General features: G+C 31.9%; 3 protein-coding genes across 4 annotated transcripts; 2 read left to right on the plus strand and 1 right to left on the minus strand.

Moving 5' to 3' along the window:
• Positions 1 to 1,636: 1,636 nt before the first annotated feature.
• Positions 1,637 to 5,058, plus strand: LOC106713172 (F-actin-capping protein subunit beta). The gene is made up of 6 exons (XM_014505889.2): positions 1,637 to 1,673; positions 1,797 to 2,181; positions 2,417 to 2,616; positions 2,906 to 3,017; positions 3,855 to 4,002; positions 4,854 to 5,058. Exons 1-5 carry the CDS (start codon positions 1,671 to 1,673, stop codon positions 3,980 to 3,982), a joined length of 828 nt encoding a protein of 275 aa, XP_014361375.1. The 5' UTR covers positions 1,637 to 1,670; the 3' UTR covers positions 3,983 to 4,002; positions 4,854 to 5,058.
• On the plus strand, positions 4,872 to 9,256 carry LOC106713178 (death domain-associated protein 6). Its single transcript, XM_045681381.1, has 6 exons — positions 4,872 to 4,931; positions 6,417 to 6,753; positions 6,824 to 7,274; positions 7,889 to 8,151; positions 8,375 to 8,567; positions 8,877 to 9,256. Exons 1-6 carry the CDS (start codon positions 4,872 to 4,874, stop codon positions 9,145 to 9,147), a joined length of 1,575 nt encoding a protein of 524 aa, XP_045537337.1. The 3' UTR covers positions 9,148 to 9,256.
• A 1,289-nt stretch (positions 9,257 to 10,545) lies between these two features.
• Positions 10,546 to 17,690, minus strand: LOC106713245 (eukaryotic translation initiation factor 5A). 2 transcript variants are annotated; one of them, XM_014505997.2, is made up of 4 exons: positions 17,614 to 17,690; positions 14,643 to 14,890; positions 13,656 to 13,857; positions 10,546 to 12,466 (listed from the first exon to the last, which is right to left on the minus strand). In XM_014505997.2, the coding sequence occupies exons 2-4, from the start codon at positions 14,849 to 14,851 to the stop codon at positions 12,395 to 12,397; spliced, it is 483 nt and encodes a 160-aa protein (XP_014361483.1). In that variant the 5' UTR covers positions 14,852 to 14,890; positions 17,614 to 17,690; the 3' UTR covers positions 10,546 to 12,394. The 2 variants fall into 2 exon arrangements, with proteins under 2 accessions (XP_014361483.1, XP_014361484.1); XM_014505998.2 differs by having other exon boundaries at positions 17,548 to 17,650.
• Between the last annotated feature and the right edge of the window lie 1,059 nt (positions 17,691 to 18,749).

Consider the following 18,749-nt stretch of genomic DNA (forward strand, 5'->3'; position numbering starts at 1 on the left):
TTCGATTATGCTTAAATTTATTTTCTGATTAGATTCTTAAGAGAAGCTCTTGAATTCTAATTCTGTTAAAAATAAATCATCCAAACATGTATGAATAAATAAAAATAAATGTACATATTAAATATACAAAGGTTAAAATGTACATTGCCTTGTTCCTTATACTTAAGTAAACTATTTAACTACTGTATACATTCACCTACTTTTTCTTATACAATCAACTAAAAAGGTGACTTTTTACTGTTTTTTATTTACGTTTTATGCGAGGTGTTGTACATGATTTATTTTTAAAAAGGTACACCAATTGCATGTTCAAGCACAATCAAGTACAAATAATAAAAAAAGAAACATAAAGATAACAGACATACACATCATTGGTGACATGATATTCAAATTATTGTAGCTTTACAGGTGCAATAGTGCCAGCAAATGCCACTGTACATATATCAAAGTAAGGTTGTAAGTAGGCTTTTCATTTTTTACAATGAATGCTACAAGTTTACATATTATCTCACATTTTTAAAAATCTTGTTACTGACCTGGTCCGGTAAGAATCTACATATTGCTATCATCTCTTGAGTGAACTCCTCAAGTGTTATATTATGTTTGATGTATGTTATCATCACTTCTCCATTGTACACAGTCTTTACACGCACGTCGTTCGCGTGGTTGTCCTGCACCAGTTGAGTTGGCATCATGTCAGGGGTGTTAACACTCGTTTAAATGATTGGCACTTTATCACAAAAGTTATTCTGAAAATAAGTACACGTCAATCTCAATATCATGTTGAATTAAGTAAACACCCAAAGAAGATCAAGTACAAAATTTTAATCTACTAAGCCGTTTCGCTCTAGAAATTAAGCACCCATTAATTAATTCATAACCGTCACTAACAAAGTTTAATGCCTGCACACCTTTTAGGCGGAAATATTATAGACAAAGGTGCTAAAACATGGTTTACATTCCCATTACATGAATCATTTTCAAAGACACACATGCCTTAAACAAACAAGATTAGAGAATAGTAACATATTAAGTTTACAAGTAAGTAAAAATTTTCATTTATCAAATTAAAAAAATAATAATTGTATTATACCTATTTATAAAAAAGGATTATCAACAAAATTTTGACACAACAACATTGAGTTGACAAACTGTCAGATTCACATTCCGGGATTTTAAAAGCGGCGAAAAAGGAAGGAATGGTAAACTGAGGTAAATCAGTTAAATAGTTGGACTCTACCCAATCGACTTATAAAACTTTAAGTGTAAGTGGGACAAATATACAAATTTTAGTCAGGTGAAAAAAACGACAAGTTTTGACGTCAACAGTTAAGTTAAGTATGTTTAGAAACATGAAAATAGCTATTGCTTTTAAATTTTCCAAAAATAATCTTGTTAAAGCTATTCCAATATTTAGAAAGTAATATTCATTTTGTAGTATAATTTTCATGCTTTTGTTTGCACATGGGATACAACAATCTTTCAAGCGTTAAAGAGAATTTTAAATAAATTTTATGGACGTTTTAGAACGCATAAGCATGTGTCAAACATAGCTGCCATCCATAGTTGGAAGAAGGGTTTTTAATTTACAATTTAAGTTTTTTCTGTGATTAAAAATAACATCTAAAAAATATCTTTTGTTGTTAAATTGTATAATATTTTAATAAAACATGGTAAAATTATTTTTTCTATTCTTGAGAAGCGATTTATAAATAGTTATTTGTTATGTTTTTGATGACTAATACTCAATGTTACCGATGGGTTTGATATTAAACTGTTCTCAATATTTATTTCAGACAGAGCAACAGATGGATTGTGCATTAGACTTAATGCGCCGGCTGCCGCCCCAACAAATCGAGAAAAATCTAACTGATTTAATTGACCTAGTCCCGAGTCTTTGCGAAGACTTGTTGTCGTCTGTAGACCAACCCTTGAAGATTGCTCAAGACCGAAGCAACGGGAAAGATTATCTTCTTTGCGATTACAACCGCGATGGAGACTCGTACCGTTCGCCATGGTCTAACACATATGATCCGCCACTTGAAGATGGTTCAATGCCTTCAGAACGTTTGAGGAAGCTGGAAATTGATGCTAATCATGCATTTGATCAATATCGTGAGATGTATTTTGAGGGCGGAGTTAGCTCTGTGTATTTATGGGACATGGATCATGGTTTTGCAGGTATTGTTGACTCATTAATATTTATGTTGTAAATTATATTTCGGGTTAATGTCCACCTCCTACTACAACTACGAGGATATGTTTCAATCTACATCAAATTAATGTTAATGCAAGTAGATTTATTAAAAATTAAGAAATTTTACGTACGGTTCAGAAACCTATTAATTGCAAATCTCTTATTTTTACATTTACATGTTTATTTTTCTGTCTGCATTTATTGTGAATATATTTTTAGGTGTGATACTTATAAAGAAAGCTGGCGATGGCTCTCAAAAAATAAAAGGTTGCTGGGACTCAATCCATGTTGTGGAAGTAGTGGAGAAGAGTTCAGGCAGGAATGCCCATTACAAGCTGACCTCAACTGCTATGTTGTGGCTGCAGACTAATAAGGAAGGCAGCGGCACTATGAATCTAGGAGGAAGCTTAACCAGACAGGTATAATTGCTCCTATGTAAATTATTGTAACCCACAGTTTTATCATATTTCTTTTTTTGGAAAATGTTACCATCCTTTTATGTCAAATTGGGTAACACACAACAAATATTAATATTATAAAATAAAATTTTATATATAAATAGAATAAAATCTATTGTTATTCTTAAACAGTTTATTACAATTAGATATGAGGGAGGTGTGCCAAGATGGTAAAGGAAATTTGTAGTCTCTGCCTACCCCTCTAGTTTACGGGTGCTAGTTTTATTATACAATCAGTTGTTTGTTGCAGGCTGAACAAGACTCTGCAGTGAGTGACATCACCCCACACATTGCTAACATTGGTCGCATGGTTGAGGACATGGAGAACAAGATCAGAAATACACTCAATGATATTTATTTTGGTATGTTTTTTTTTTGTATTATTAAGTGGCAAATGAGCAAGTGGTCACTAGGATTTACTGAAATAGCGATGTAACCTCTGCCTATAGACATCCGCAATTGCAGACGATATCTTTATTTGGCAGATGAATCTGCTTTGTTTTGCAACTTCTACTTGTCCTAAAAATTAATGAATTATTGCCAATGAGTAGTTTAGTCTTAAATATATATTTGTACCATTTATATGTAGAACTGGATTACCGCCAAAATGGTTGAAAGCTGGATTGTAATTTGAATCATTAGCAAAAGCAAATAGGTAGTTAGACTTTTTCTATCTTTTCTTTTTATATAACAAGGTGGCAAACAAGCAAGTCCATAGGTAATTAATTGCCTATGGACGGTCGCATAGGCAATTAATTGCCTATGGGCCCTCAATCGACGAAAGAGGAGTTGCACAAAAAGAGAATATTTAAGCTTCCTATGCATCTCTTCCTCCATCAAATCCACCTCCCCTTCCCATCCTTTCTTTATAAGAAAAGGTGTGGGAAGGGAAAGAGGACTAAAATAAGGCCTCCGGCACCACACTCATCAGACGAAACTCGGAATTACTTCCACTTCACGCCTATCTCCTGTGTGGTTGTGATATTTCACCGGACGAGCCGGCCAATTCGTGCAACAGATGTTGTTGCTGGCGTCTACCACTGTAAAAATTCGTCTTCAATCCAATGACCTCCTATATATTATAAATAAATATCCTATTTAAAAAATATTTGATCCTTAATTATAGTCGAATTTCAACCATTCCATGAATACTGGTATAACTAATGAGTTATAAAATCTGACTTGAAATATGTACTTAGGTAAGACAAAAGACATAGTGAACGGTCTGAGGTCGGTGGTGCCTGCGGATGTTGCTCGAAAGACAGCAGCGCTGCAACATGACCTCGCCCTCGCGCTTCAGCGACGCAACGTTGTGCGCGCCGACTGAGCACCTCACATTGCATATAGGTAAACAATACATTGGTATAAAAACACAATTTAAATAATATAACTCAACAAATGAATAGTGACCTTGTACAGAATTTGACTTTCCACACTTTACCATAGTCATAGCAACGAATTCCACCAAATTTCACTAAAAAAATTATTAAAATAAGTAATTTTTAAGATTAGTTTTCATAGAAGTTTATTAATTATTATAAAATTTAAAAAAAGGATTTTTTTTTCTTTAAATTGATAGTATGATATGACAACCCACTCTTGACGGTAATATCACCTACTTCGATTTTCAAATTTTTCTCCCGATTGGAGCGAGATGTACCCACGCCATAATCTGATGTAAAGATTTTTTTTATATCACAAGGTGGCAAACGAGTAAGCGGCCACATGACTTCGCCGAAACGGCGAAGCGACCGCTCCCATAGACATTTGCAATTGCATATGCGTTGCCTACCCTAATCTAATCGACGAAGGAGGAGACACAAAAAGAGAATATTTAACCTTCCTATGCATCTCCTCCTCCATCAAATCCACCTCCTCTTTCCATCCTTTCCTTATAAGTAAAGGGTTGGGAAGGGAAAGAGGACTAAAATTAGGTCTCCGGGACCACACTCGTCAGACTGTACGCGGAATTACTTCCACTTAACGCTTGTCTTCTGTGTGGTCGTGGTATTTCACTGAGTGAGGCCAATTCGTGCAACTGATGTTGTTGCTGGCATCTACCACTGTCAAAGTAAATAATATTAATAAAATAAAATTGTAGCTAATGTTTGTAAATATCGTTATTACGAAGAAGCACCAATATTAAGTTATGTGATAATTTTAGAGTTTGTTAAATCAATAATTCGATAATTTTCCAGATGAGATGGAGATATTAGATGAGTATTAGCAACGACAACAAAAATATTTGGGAAGTCAAAGTAGCCTGGATACAGAATGTGAGAAAAAAAATAAGAATTATTAAGGGTAAGAAAAGACATAATTTGTTTGATGTTTAATGCATCATATATGGTGCTTTTAATTAATAATCTGTATAATTTGATTTTTTTTATTATGTGATGTAAGCAGAATGAATGTGAATCTGTATTTAATTTTATTAATAATAAATCACATGTTTATTTGTCTTTGATATTTTCCATCTCATTTTTGCAATTGCATTTTATCGCTTAATATTTTTTTCTATTTCTAAGAATACTGTATTTTTAATTAAGATATATCTAATAGTAAGAGATTCAGTATAACGATAATCGCTGATACTAATTTTAAAAACTATAATAATTTGCCAGTTTTTATTGTTACGAATTGTTTACTGCTAACAAAAGGAGGGATTGTGTTTACCTTCGTTTACAATAGCATTAAATTGGCCTCTCTAAATAAAAGATTTATTTATCAGAATTTGGTCTTTTATTTCAAAGTAACCTGAAAATTTTGTTTAAATATTAATAAGATTTTTTTTCTCACTCCTCCGGATAGATTTTATCTTCAAAACCTTCTTGCTTAACACATGGTGTTATATTTTGCTTTTTCGTAAAAAATTCCAGAAGTTTATTAATAAATGTGTGGACAAATTCTCAAAAAACATTTTTTAATAAATTATATCGAATCCACCACATTTTACATAGACTAAGTACAAGAAACGTACCAACGAAAAACAAAACTTAGTTGCCACAAAGACCAATGTTTATGGTTTGGCTCTTTCTCTTTGGTCGGAAATGTCATTGTCAAATTGACAATGTCAATGAAAATCAAATGTGTTAAAAATACAACCAATTCGAATATGTTTGTGTGCCTTTTGTAATATTATTTATTACTTTTTTATATTAAAATGAGTAATGTTGAAATTATTGATTTACTAGATGATACACAGGTGAGTTAATTTGGTACATTGACACAGTTGAACAAAATTATCGAAAATAATGAAACAGTTTTACCATTTACTTTTTACCAATTCCTTGTTTGTTTTATTCTAAAGAACGGTAAAACTTTACTTTTTCAATGTAATAGCGAAGCATGACGATTTTTCATAAAATGAAATCTAAGCGATAGGTTATTATTTCTTACACTGTTGTTTTTTGGGCCTTAATTTATTTCGAAGAAAAAAATTAAACTGTTGCATACTTTTCATAGTAACAGGTATGTTCACACTCACCATTTTTATAATAATCACATTTTATAATAAAAAATGATCCAATTTACGTTATACACGAGACAGAACACGCATTTTCGGTTTTTAGTAATTTTTTTAAAATTTTATTAAAATGTCAATAATCTAAATTAAAAGTTTTTTTCCTCTTAATAAAATAGGTGGCCTTGATACCATAAACCTTACTAATATTATAATTTTTAATACAAGTCTTATTTTAGCTCAGTTATTAGATTAGATTTATAGAGGTTTAATTCTGCACTGTAACTTTATATTACAGCCTGATGAAGTCATATTGTTAGATGATGATGAAGAAGAGCATGAGTTATTCAAAGAAAATGAACTATTATCTGTGCTATATCAAACATGTGTAAATAAATCAGAATCAAATGGAATGATGAGAATTTTTAAAAGAATGATAATCCCTGCATACAAAGACATGGATAAGAGTTATAGTAAATCAGAAAAATTTCATAAGGTTTTAAACAACACTATTAAACTATTAAAAAGTGATCCAATACATAGATATTCTCACATAAAAGGTTTCTATGAGATATTAAAGTTACATAAATTTAGGAGAAAAGTCAATTTTGTAACATTGGCAACAAATTTAAAAGGTAAATATACTTTATTTAGATCTTTAACTTTGGAAATTTTAATATACATGTTACATTAGTATTGTTCTAGGAAAAGAAACAGAAGAGAGCACAAAGAGAAAACCTGACAGTGTTCACGATAAAAGTAAAAAGGTTAAAACAGATGTTATCAATTTAGATTGCTATGAACCACCTGTAGTTATTGTTGATGAGCCTGATGTTTTAAATGATGATATAGTTTATATAAATGATGGAAATAAGACTGAAAAAAGAAGTCAACAAACAAAATCAATGTCCAATTCTACAAATTTAATCACATCTGAAAATATTGAAAATAATGATGGTTTTAATCCAAATATATCAAAAATTAATCAAGAAAATGCTCTTTTAATACCAAGTAGTGAAGTATGTTATAGTTCTGAAGAAGTTGAGATTCAAAAATTGGAAAAGTTAATGGCAAAGTTTAGGAAAAAGATTGTGGAGTTAGAGAAGAGAGAAGTTTTGAATGATAAGGTTACGTCTCCATATATCCTTAGTGAAAAGTAAGTGTTGCTACATACATTTTTTTCTCTTACTCATAAATGCAAATGTTTAGATGGATGAATGGATGTTTGTTTGAAGGTATCTCTGGAACAGCTCAACGAATCTTGATGAAATTTGGTACTGATGTAGAACATAGTCTGGAAGAACAAATAGGCATATTACGTTTTTTTAATACCGCGCGGACGGATTCGCGGGCGACAGCTAGAGCTAAGATCTAATCTATAAATAAAAATTTAACATTGACTTTAAAGATGTACAAAGTAATTTGACACAGAGGGCAAAAGAAACAAATTTATGATAGCTCACTACCAAAAAAGTGTCACAAGGTCCTTGTCATATACTAGCTGTCTTGTATTTTTTCTTTTGTAATTTCCTTTGCCTAGGTTATACCATTTTTCTGACAGAACTAACCTAAATAGCAGCACCTTTTACCAAGCTAAATAAGTTGGTTGCACTGTACTAGCACAATTATAAGGAAACATTTGATATTTTCCATTTTTAAACTCTACCCAAGTAAATACTCTTTCATCAACTTATTGAGTCTGTTGGGAACTATTTTACATTATTATAGATTATGCCTGTTCATTAGCTAATTACCCAGCATTATTTACAGATATAAAATTGCTTTAGTTGATATGTATAAGAGATGGTGTGAATTAATGGGCACAGAGTCTGTTAGAAGTAAGAAAATAAAACTGAACGTACAAGAAGGGCACCCGCCGGGACCAGTCAGAAGACTTGAAGCATTTTTAAACAATAACATTGGCAGTGATGGCTGTCCTTTGTTCCCAGATTTCAATGATGTTGTTGAATGTGTACTTACTTCAAATAGAGAGGATGGACTTTCATGGAATAAAGCAAGGGTTATGAGTGAAGGTGAGTGTTCAAATTAAATTACATAATTTAGCAAAACGACAATTAGCCTGCAGCAGCCTTTGCTGCTTTACAAATAGCCTACTTGACCACTGTAACACCTCAAACAAGAGGCATGAATATAAAAAAACATCCCTTTAAAAAAGCTTCTGTGGTTGTATTTATTAACCTACAAGAATGTGATAAGTTTTTTTTTATTTCTTGTGACATGTTTTCAATTCTTTAGCCACAGCATTGTTTACTCAGTGCGGTCGAGCGCTTCAAAAGCGGCGGCAAAAGCAAGAATGGTACCACCTTATGTCATTAGTGGATCAAGAACAATGTCTCAAAGATCCTGCGGACAATGACCCGGAGCTTGAAGCGCGGCTACAAGAAAATAAACGACAGGCGAATATAAAGGAATCCAAGATTTTAGAGACGTAAGTTTCAATAAACTAATTTAAATTGACTAGTCACAAAATATATTTTGTTCTAATTTAAAACAACAGATATCTCGTTGGAAGAAACAAAATGTATTTACTTAATTTTTGGACAGAACTAACTCAAGCTGGTTTCTAGTTTATGTAAAAAGAGTAAGTTTCAGTTATTCTGTAAAAATTGTTAGATAAACTGCAGGTATATTGTAAAAACTGTAGGAACTGATTTCTCGAGCGATAGTTTATATCAACACAATATAGTAATTACTACTAAATTCATAAAAGTTTTTTTAAGTTAAATTGTGTTTTTAGTTTTTCCTTGATGCAAGAATTTCCATCGAAAGAGAAAAATAATGGAGAATCAAGTAAATCATTAACACAAGATAGTGAAAATTCAATTTGTTTGGATGCTGAAAATGCCGCAGATATATCAAAGAATATTGTTAAAGTTGAAGTGAAACAAGAGTCTTTAGATGTTATTAAACAACTTGAAGAACTGGGTGATAATTACACGGCTGTAGTTCAAGATATAGAAGATCCTTTCCTTGTTGTGGAGATCTCGGATAGTTCAGATGAAGAATAAAGCTGTCCACTTCGCACCAACTCGTCTCACTAGCAGGTCACCTCCGAGTCAGTGCCTTATTTTATTTTTAACCGACTTCATAAAGGAGGTTCTCAATTAGTCTGTATTTTTTTTTGTAAACAAGTCTGCTAAAATAAGTTTTAGTTATGAAATTGTCATTTTTTCAAATGATTTATTTTTTACTAGCGACCCGCCCCGGCTTCGCACGGGTGCAATGCAAAATATACCTACTACAGAATGTCCTTATACACAACGTTCACAGCGTTCACATTAGAAACCTTTAAATTTATCAGTGTTTCTCTACTATATTATGCATTTATTATACATACAAACCTTCCTTAAGAATCACTCTATCTATTAAAAAAAACCGCGTCAAAATCCGTTGCGTAGTTTTAAAGATCTAAGCATACATACGGACATACAGCGAAAGCGACTTTGTTTTATACTATGTATTGATTTAGTTGTTCAATGTCTGATGTCGAGTGACGTAAGATCCAGCCGCATTATGGAATTACCTACCTAATTAAGAAACCTACAAAACGAATTTTTATTAACATATGTAAACCTTATACATTGAGATTTACATATATTAGTGTTTTATGTAAATAACGTTGAGTTTATAAGTATATTGTATGGGACATTTATTAAAAATGTTATATGAAGTTTTAGTTTCACTTCCATTCTTTTGAAATATGATTTAAAAATAAAAGAATAAATAGTATAGAACAATTTTAGTCCTGTGGCTGTAACCTTTAAGTCATAGGCTGGGACATTTATAGACCAGCAATATCTTCAGAGACCTCTCTCGGACCACTTTAGCCTTCCCGTCGTTGTGTTAAATAGCAAGGTAAATGACTTTTCATGGACAATATACAGATTTTGTTTTATACTTAAGTTTCCAGATCTGTGTGCAGTTGTGACGTACTTCTATAACTGGATAAATTAGTAAGTGCAAATTTCGTAAGTATCTTCCGTAGAATGTGGCCAATATGGCCATAAGGTGAAGTTGAAGTTGCAAATAAAAAAAAATATTATTAAAAAAATAAACTAAAAGAAATCACAAGTCACGGTGTTGTTTTGTACAGATTTAATTTGACTGTTAAATACTTATTACTGAGTTCCATATTAATTAGGGCATTACTATCAAATTCGGTAATCTTTCGCATGTTTACATTAAAACAACCATTAGTCGGGTAATGTTCTATTGGACTGTAGAAATTTTCCGATCACTTCTAATGAACCTCGAGTATATACACAACTTTAGTTTACCTTCACACAGATATAAGCCTTGTTTTTCGCCCCCTTAAAAAATTAACTAAAGTCTAAATAATTCGCATTTATAATTAAGTCGCCCTCGCTCACATGGTTCTTTTGTAATTTCATAGTATATGTATCGTCACATTAAATTTCTATTAATGATTATGGACCATGTGTGCGACAGAAACATTAATACGTAATAAATTATAGGTGCACCGACGGCCATTACATCTAAACGGTTACGAATATTTCACATTTAATGCATAAGTTCTACATTAGACTGTTTCAATGTACCGTCATGACGTCATCGGGAAGGAACACGACAGCGTTAGTAAAAAATAGTTATTACTGACTAAATTATTTTATTTTACACCTCCCGATGTCTTTACAGAGATACCTTAGTGTTGCTGTAATTATAAAATAATTCTGATTACAAGCTGCATGTATAAAAACAATAAAGATTATGCAATCATAGATGTAGATTAAAAATGATACAACAACGCGCTTATTTCATGTAACTTAAAAAATAAGAAACGTTATCTTTTTTTCTCCAAGTACAAAGTACTGGCAATATTAGTAAGAATTATGTAAGGGTAGTTGAATTCTTGAGTCACGATTTTTTGGTGAAAATATCGAGTAAAGACACAATCCTTATTAAAAGACGAGCAAATAAAGTCACGTTGTATACCATTTATATGAATTAAATGGGATTTAAAAAAACTAAAAAAAAGGGTTACCTGTTTTTCTACAAAAAACAGCCTAGGAATAGTCTATTCGCGATGAAAGAATTTCAACTGTATAAAAAAATATCTCTCCTATAGGGCCTTACCTTACATTCTTACATTAATTTCGTATCATATCGTCTTTGACAATCTGATGATGATAAAATTGATGAGTCCACATGTCCAAGAGGAACCAGTCAAAGTACCCTAACGTCACCAGCACTACGGCAGCCCAGAGCCCTTGTGTAACATATCACATTTGTTCAAACTAAACAAAAAAAAGAGAGCAAGGAAAGACCAAAGCACTGCACAGTTACTAATTCCAAAGTACTATTTCATCTACAAATGCAATTTCAGTCTTGGCTGAAGCAATTGATTCCGAATGGTCAGTTTGTCAGTCTTTATCAGAGTTGGTGGTGATTTTTTTATTGGCAAATTGGACTATTGGACCGATCATTTGAACAGATGGCAAGTGTTACACATTTAGGGTTAATATATTAAGTAAAAAAAACCGCGTGATCGAAATCACGATGCCAAGTAAAGGACTAAACAATCACACAACACATTCAATAATTTCCTTTATTTCTGTTTTTTTTTTTCAATTTTTCTTTTTTGACGTGGGCTGTATAATCAATTTAGCATTTATAATATCAGTAAGAACTTCAAGTTTGCGTCCAACTTTTCGTTATGTTAATAACACCACTATAAAACAATAATATCCGACCACACAGAATTTACCTCTATCGCTCTCTATCTCTCGCACACCGATCTCTCGATCTACCAACAGTCGGTATTTCAGCGCAACTTAACTTTAACGTTATGTAGACGTAAGCGAAAAGAGAACAAACAAAACAAGACAAACAATGAAGATTAGAGCGGATATGGCGCGGCCTCAGCTAACAGTCTTACCCGATACATGTAAACCTTAGGAAACGACTGCAAACTACGGAATCTAAAATCAGTGCAGTATTAATATACTCAATGGGTTTATTAAGGCAACAGGGCGATATTAGGCTGATAAATGCGACGACCTCGGCGTATAATATAATAGACGTTTCTGGAAGGCTCCATAAACAGTTTTCTATCCGGTGCATTCGTACTTGAGTTCAAGAAAGCTTAGCCTCGAGCCGCGCCCGACCGCGTTTTTTTTTTCTTTACCGTTAAATTACATATAATATTATGTTTTACATTTATGTAAGAGCTGTTTGATTGTAAAAAAATTATATTTGTAGTACGATTGTTAAAAACCCTATAAATGCTGAGTTTGTTTATTTGTCGAGAGCTGTGTTTGCCTTGACTGCGATGACGCACTCCTCGCCGCAAGACTTGAGCACGGTGCACTGGAAACAGACAAATTATAACTTAAGTATGTATATTATCACAATAAACAAAGATAAAAAATAAAATCTATATATATAAAAGAAAGTTGTGTTAGTTACACTATTTATAACTCAAAAACGGCTGAATCGATTTGACTGAAAATTGGTGGACAGGTAGCTTAGAACCAGGAAAAGGACATAGGATAATTTTTACCCCGTTATCTATTTTTTATTCCGCGCGGACGGAGTCGCGGGTAAAAGCTAGTTATATATATAAAAAAAATCCTTTCATTAGAAAGTTATTTTGTTGCAAGTTTAAAGGTCGTCTGTTAAATTGAACTAACGTTATATTTGTTCTCAAAACTATATAATCCATATAGCTAGTGATAAATACTAGCTCAGGTTGTAGTTAGAGTTATTATTTCCGAGTAAATTTAGCACCAGCAAGCTATGAAAACCTGTCAGAGACTCTATACTCGACATACTCATTGTGTATCAAACAAAACAATGCCTTATGAATAATTCTATTAAAATAATCAATACTTGTACAAGCAACATATAATTTTGTACAAAATTTTTGTAACAAATAAAGAGTATTTAATAAAGGATAAACCTTCTATGTATGTATTGATAAATAGTCTAATAGAATTGTTTAATTATTTTTAATAATTTAATGCATTCACTTTCACATTAATATGAAACTGTGTCTACGACGGCGTTAAATTGCTCTTTAATTTCAGTAATGTTTTCAAACAAACCAAAATATCTTAGCACGTTTTTATTTTAAATAAAGAATTGTCTAAATATATAATCTTCCTACAGAGCACTGTAAAATATAAGTTACAACCAGGTTTAAATAGGCTAGAAAGTTATCAATTATGACATACTGAAGGGTACATTGTGAATTATGTCTGCAGCAATGTGTGTGTTTAATGCATTTTTAATACTAGTAAGAATCAATAGCAAGGACTCTGGTCTATTAAGGCGTAGTAATATCAGTTATTAGAAGAGAATATTGCAGATCTCTTTGATGTTAGCTTAAACTGTTTGGGACTGTATGGTCAAATGTAACATAAATATTCCGAAAAACACACATTTACACCTTTCACTGGCTGATAATTTTTAGAAAGTTTCAGTATTTAAATGGTACATTTTTTATATGTCATAATTTCAAATTTCCATTGAATTTAACTGCACATAGTAAACTTACCAGCAGTTCTTTGCCGCTGTCAAAGTCTGAACGCAGCTGGGTGCCGAGGTCGCCGTCGGGGATCTTGAGGTCCTCGCGCAGGTCTCCGTTATCCGCCATCAGGGTGAGGTAGCCGTCGTCAGAGATATCCGTCAGCTGGTAGTCCTCACGCTTAACGTGCGGCACGTCCATGTTGTGGGTGGAGGGGCAGATATCTTCATATCTGTCAACAAGCGCAAAAGATATTAAAAAAAACTGTTGTATATAAAAACCATACCAAATTTGATTTTGGTTATAAACACCAGGATTACTTGATATAGATTGCTGCATTATTAATGTTTATAATTAAATAGTATAAATTCTTTATTTAAGGACAAGCAATGTGGTTTAGTAACAAAAAATCAAACTCTAGTATGTATTGCTTAGTAGAAATTATACGAATATATATATGTAAATCATTTAACTATAAAATAAATAGTAATTAAACTAAATCTTTTTTAACAATTAAATCTACCAAACATTCTTAAGATATGACACACCTTTCAGTTTAAGGGATTTAATTACAAATTTGATAATTTTTATGATAAGATTAGCTACAGGTTACTGAGTCTAAATGTAAAAACAAATTAGTTCTGTGAGTGATATATTTTTCTTAATTATCTGATTTTACTCTTTTTAGACAATTTAATTTTCAGTATTTCGAAACTACTACTTTATCGTAATGTGAAACTGTTCTTTCTAAGCTTTTGTATAATACTGTTACAATCAATTTTTTATTGCTTTTGTATTCCTGGACGGTGATCCCAATGAGCAATAGTGCTATGAGACGCATAGTCGGAACTGAAATATAATTTTCGAGTACCCTCAGCACAAGAACAATATTAATTGCACTCGCGACTCTATGGGCTCGTATATAAAATGTTCAGTGCCCTTGTCAATTGTCAAGTTTTACTGATATGAAAACCAATCGCACCGCAATGTAAAAATAATGACATAATCTAAACTCACTTCTTCCCGTTGAAAATATCAATTCCAACCAAGTGAACCTTAGCGTGGCCATGCTTTCCAGTTTTGGATGTGGACATCTCAACAATTTTGCAGGGGCGCCCCTTCAGCATGACGAAACCGTTCTTGCGCAGGGCGGAGCACTGCATAGGAAAGGTGGCGGAGGCTCCGGAGTCACCGGTCTCAAAGTGTGTATCTTCAATATCACCCATTGTGCTGTGTTATGGAGCTTTAACTACTGTTGAAATGATCTGTAAAAAAAAAAATATTTCTTTCATTGTAAATGTCTTGTAGATGAGAACCATATCAATAACATAACTGAATAGAAAAGGTCAAGAAAACAGAAGTGTATAATTTCCTGTCTAGGTATCAAAATGGGTTATAGGACCATCCTGTCTTCAAATGACCATTGAGACATTAGTAGAATTACTAATGTGTATTATGTTTATTGTAACAGAATTTGTACTGTACTCCTGAACGGTGATCTCAGAATACTCAAGTATAATGAGACGCATAGTCGGACCTGGTGTTCTATTTTCGAGTACCCTCAGCACGATAGCAGTATTAAAACTACAATCGCGACTCTATGGGCTCGCAAATTGAGGATATATAGTTTGCTATTATAATGAATAAACCATAATCTAGAAAGTGGTATGAAATGTGGTACCATCATCAATATGTTTTCTGACTTATATTGTAGCATTTTTTTATATTTTGACTTATATTGTAGTATTGTAGCATTTGTATTTCTGTTTTATGTATTTATAATTATTTTGTAATATGTTAGTTTTTGATTGCGTTGTAATGGTGCGAAGGATTAAATGTTATTTTTTTTTTTTAGCAGTGTTGCAATCTACTAATTAAAAACTTTTAATCAAATTTTTCAATCTAAATGTTGCCCAACAATACTTTGATGTAATTTAGTACACCGATAATTTCATATAGCTTTCTAATGAATAAAGTATAAAAAAATTAGTTTCATACAATAATTTATTTTCAAACAGAGAATTTTTTTGTTAATACCATAAAATTATTGATACTCTGAATAGAAAAATTCACACGGAAAAGATCTACACTATAGGCCGACTTCTTTTCTTGTTTATTATGTCAGGTGGCGTCAGAAGTTTGATATCTCTCAGTGAATAAAGTTTTGAAAGATCAATGCAAGACCGATTATCAAGAATATAGAGGTGGTAAAGAATAACAGTACCACTGAAGTACGGGATCAGTAACTACAGCAACAAGAGCTTAAAGTTTTTCTATTTATGTTTTCTTACACGTTTTTATTTTTAGTGTATTTTGAATTATTTATTTTATATTATTTTAAATTTTAAAAAATTCCTCCCAAGTAGGGTTGTCGACAGGCTGGCAGCTGGCCAAAAAACTTAAGCCAAAACTTTAAGGTTTGTAAAACCTTGTGCCGACCCCATTGTGAGTGGGAAAAGGTCATGGAGATGATGTCTCTGAATAGAAAAAATAATCAATAAGCATTGACATTGTAAAGGCCATGTGAATTTAAATAGATGTTACAGACCCTCTAACTAAAGCAACCTTGAAATATATAACTGTAAGCAATGAGTCAGTGTAAAGAAAAATTAATGCATAAGTCATTGACCCATGTGTCAATGAACTTGAACAAAAGGCTTTAACATTTATGGTAAAAAAAATATGGCATATTCAATAGAAAATACAATTCTAAGGGCTTATAAAAGAGTTAAGACACAAATTCAGCGCCACCAATTTGTCTACCTAGTGAAAGTTATAGTATGAATTGGTTTAAGGCAGAAAATAGTTTAAAATTACTTAAATCTCTTTTAACCCAAAACTTATTAGGGAATAATAAAAATGTCAAGATTTAATTAAAAAAAGTAAACTAAACAATAATCACAAATGAGTTTTTAATGCTGTATACCTCAATAATGAGAAAAGTTTTACAGTAATCTAAAAACCACACACATGTACAATGAGACTTGATTTAAGTTAAGGTTAGAAATTAAATGACTTTCACATTAAAAAACGTAGAATTGTCAAGAGACCATATGCCACATATGAATGAAAAACTTGTCAATCTTACTGATTATCAAATTAATTTAAATATATTAGGTAAATTAAGTATATTGTAGAAGCTTTCTTTGTTAAGAATACCAATATTATTTTAAATATTTGCTAAAATGTTAAATTCGTAACACTTTAGCAATGAAATAAGGCAGCTTTATAATAAATGGTATTAACAAATATTAAAATAAAACATTTTTGCTATTGTGACGTGACAAAATTTATTATTTTAGGTCGTAACAGATGGAGTGAATCATTTGCGATTTCTTAAATGCTTAAAGATTGAATAAAATAATTATTGTTAATTTAAAGCCAAAAATTGGATAAAAGGGTAAAATCTATTTTACCTAATAATATTTAAATTTTATTAACAGGTTTTTAGTGAAAAAAAATGTATACGTCCTAACCCCACCTAGCGTATTACTAGAAGCCTTTGTACAAGATTATAAAACATATAAATTAGTAAAGATACAAATTATAGCCAGTATAAAATGATTTTAAATAGAAATCCAAGCCTGAATGTGATGAGGTGGAGAATGCAAGACAGGCGTGTAGTATCCGAACATGTGGTCCCATAGATATAACTAAGCCAAACCTTCCTGATGGCTAAAGCACACTTCAATTACCCACATTAATCAAATAATCATACGAAATTAAGCGCGCCACATTAAATATTTAAATGAAAGACATGGACATCAGCTTAATTTTCAATGATAGAGATAACGCAAGAAAAAAATAGCAGTTTGACAAACGTGCCGGCGCCGCGACATAACTTTTTAGAAAATAACACAAAATCCACACTTATTTGGAATCCCGATTTCACAAAAATATATTCACCACAAGAAATACTTACAAAAACTATCTTTAATGATATTTAAAACGTATTCGCGTTAAAACAAAGATATTTATCGACACTCACATGTGACCGACGGGTTCTTCAACCGAAAGGTCAATTTGCGCCTGCGTAGCACCTTCATCACTCACTTCCTGTAGCGGGGTTCACAAATTGTGTGAATGTTGCTGTGTGAAGGCGGGAATTACAAATTTTTCGTTGAAAAACGTAGTTTTAACGTGAGTGTAGTTTTCAGTAAAAAACAATAATAATTTATAATTAAAAATATTTTTTTTTTCATGGGAAATTAAAATATAAAAACGTTTAATTTGAAAATTCCGAAAAAGGAAACGGTCTGTTTTATCGACATTACATTTATTGAGCGTTCAAAACTTCTAATAGATGGCAGTACTAGCGTTTTTTTTTTTGACGCGTACCTTGAAAGCATGATGTTGGAATTTATTTTCAGTCCATAGACAAGGTAAAGTTAGATGTGAAAATTGGTGCTTTAAAAAAATATTTATCTTAGCCAAATCTAAGCTAACATTATTGTAAGCTAATTTAAAAGCAGAGAGAGTCGCACAGTCCAGTCATCAGTAACTTAGATTTACTAACTGAAACAAAATAAATTAGATTTTTACCTTTGCATGATGTTTTATCCGTTCATTTATAATCTTAATTTTTCATTATAATCTACTATGATGCACACACGTTGATAAAATATTATTTCAACACACTAACTATTATTGAATTTTTGGTTTATGAAAGTCGTTTGCGGATTTTTAGAGCTTGTAACATGCAAAAAAATTGAGTGTATATTATAGGATGTCAGCCGATAGATGGCGACAGAGTTCGCGTTCTGTGAACTCTCCATAGGCATAGATGAACAAGTTTCCACAAGGAAATCAAATTAAAGTTATATCAAATAAATAATGTAAACGATTGCTTTAAATATTTTATCAACGTACGGAACATATTTTAACAACGAAAACGATTTGATGATCGTCGCTATCCAAAAAGAAATCGATATTATTAAATTTGTAGAATTACTACCATCCAATAAATCTATGTATCAATATCTCATAGATAGACTTCAAGTAAAATTCTTTTTTTCTTGCCATTTACCCCTTTCGTAAAATACCAGAATATAAGATTTGAACTTTTGTATTTAGACAGCCATTGCCATCTAGTAAGGCACGCGGTGCCCTTGTCAAGAGTTCAGT

This window comes from Papilio machaon, chromosome 15 (assembly GCF_912999745.1).
Source record: "Papilio machaon chromosome 15, ilPapMach1.1, whole genome shotgun sequence".
Taxonomy (NCBI): domain Eukaryota; kingdom Metazoa; phylum Arthropoda; class Insecta; order Lepidoptera; family Papilionidae; genus Papilio; species Papilio machaon.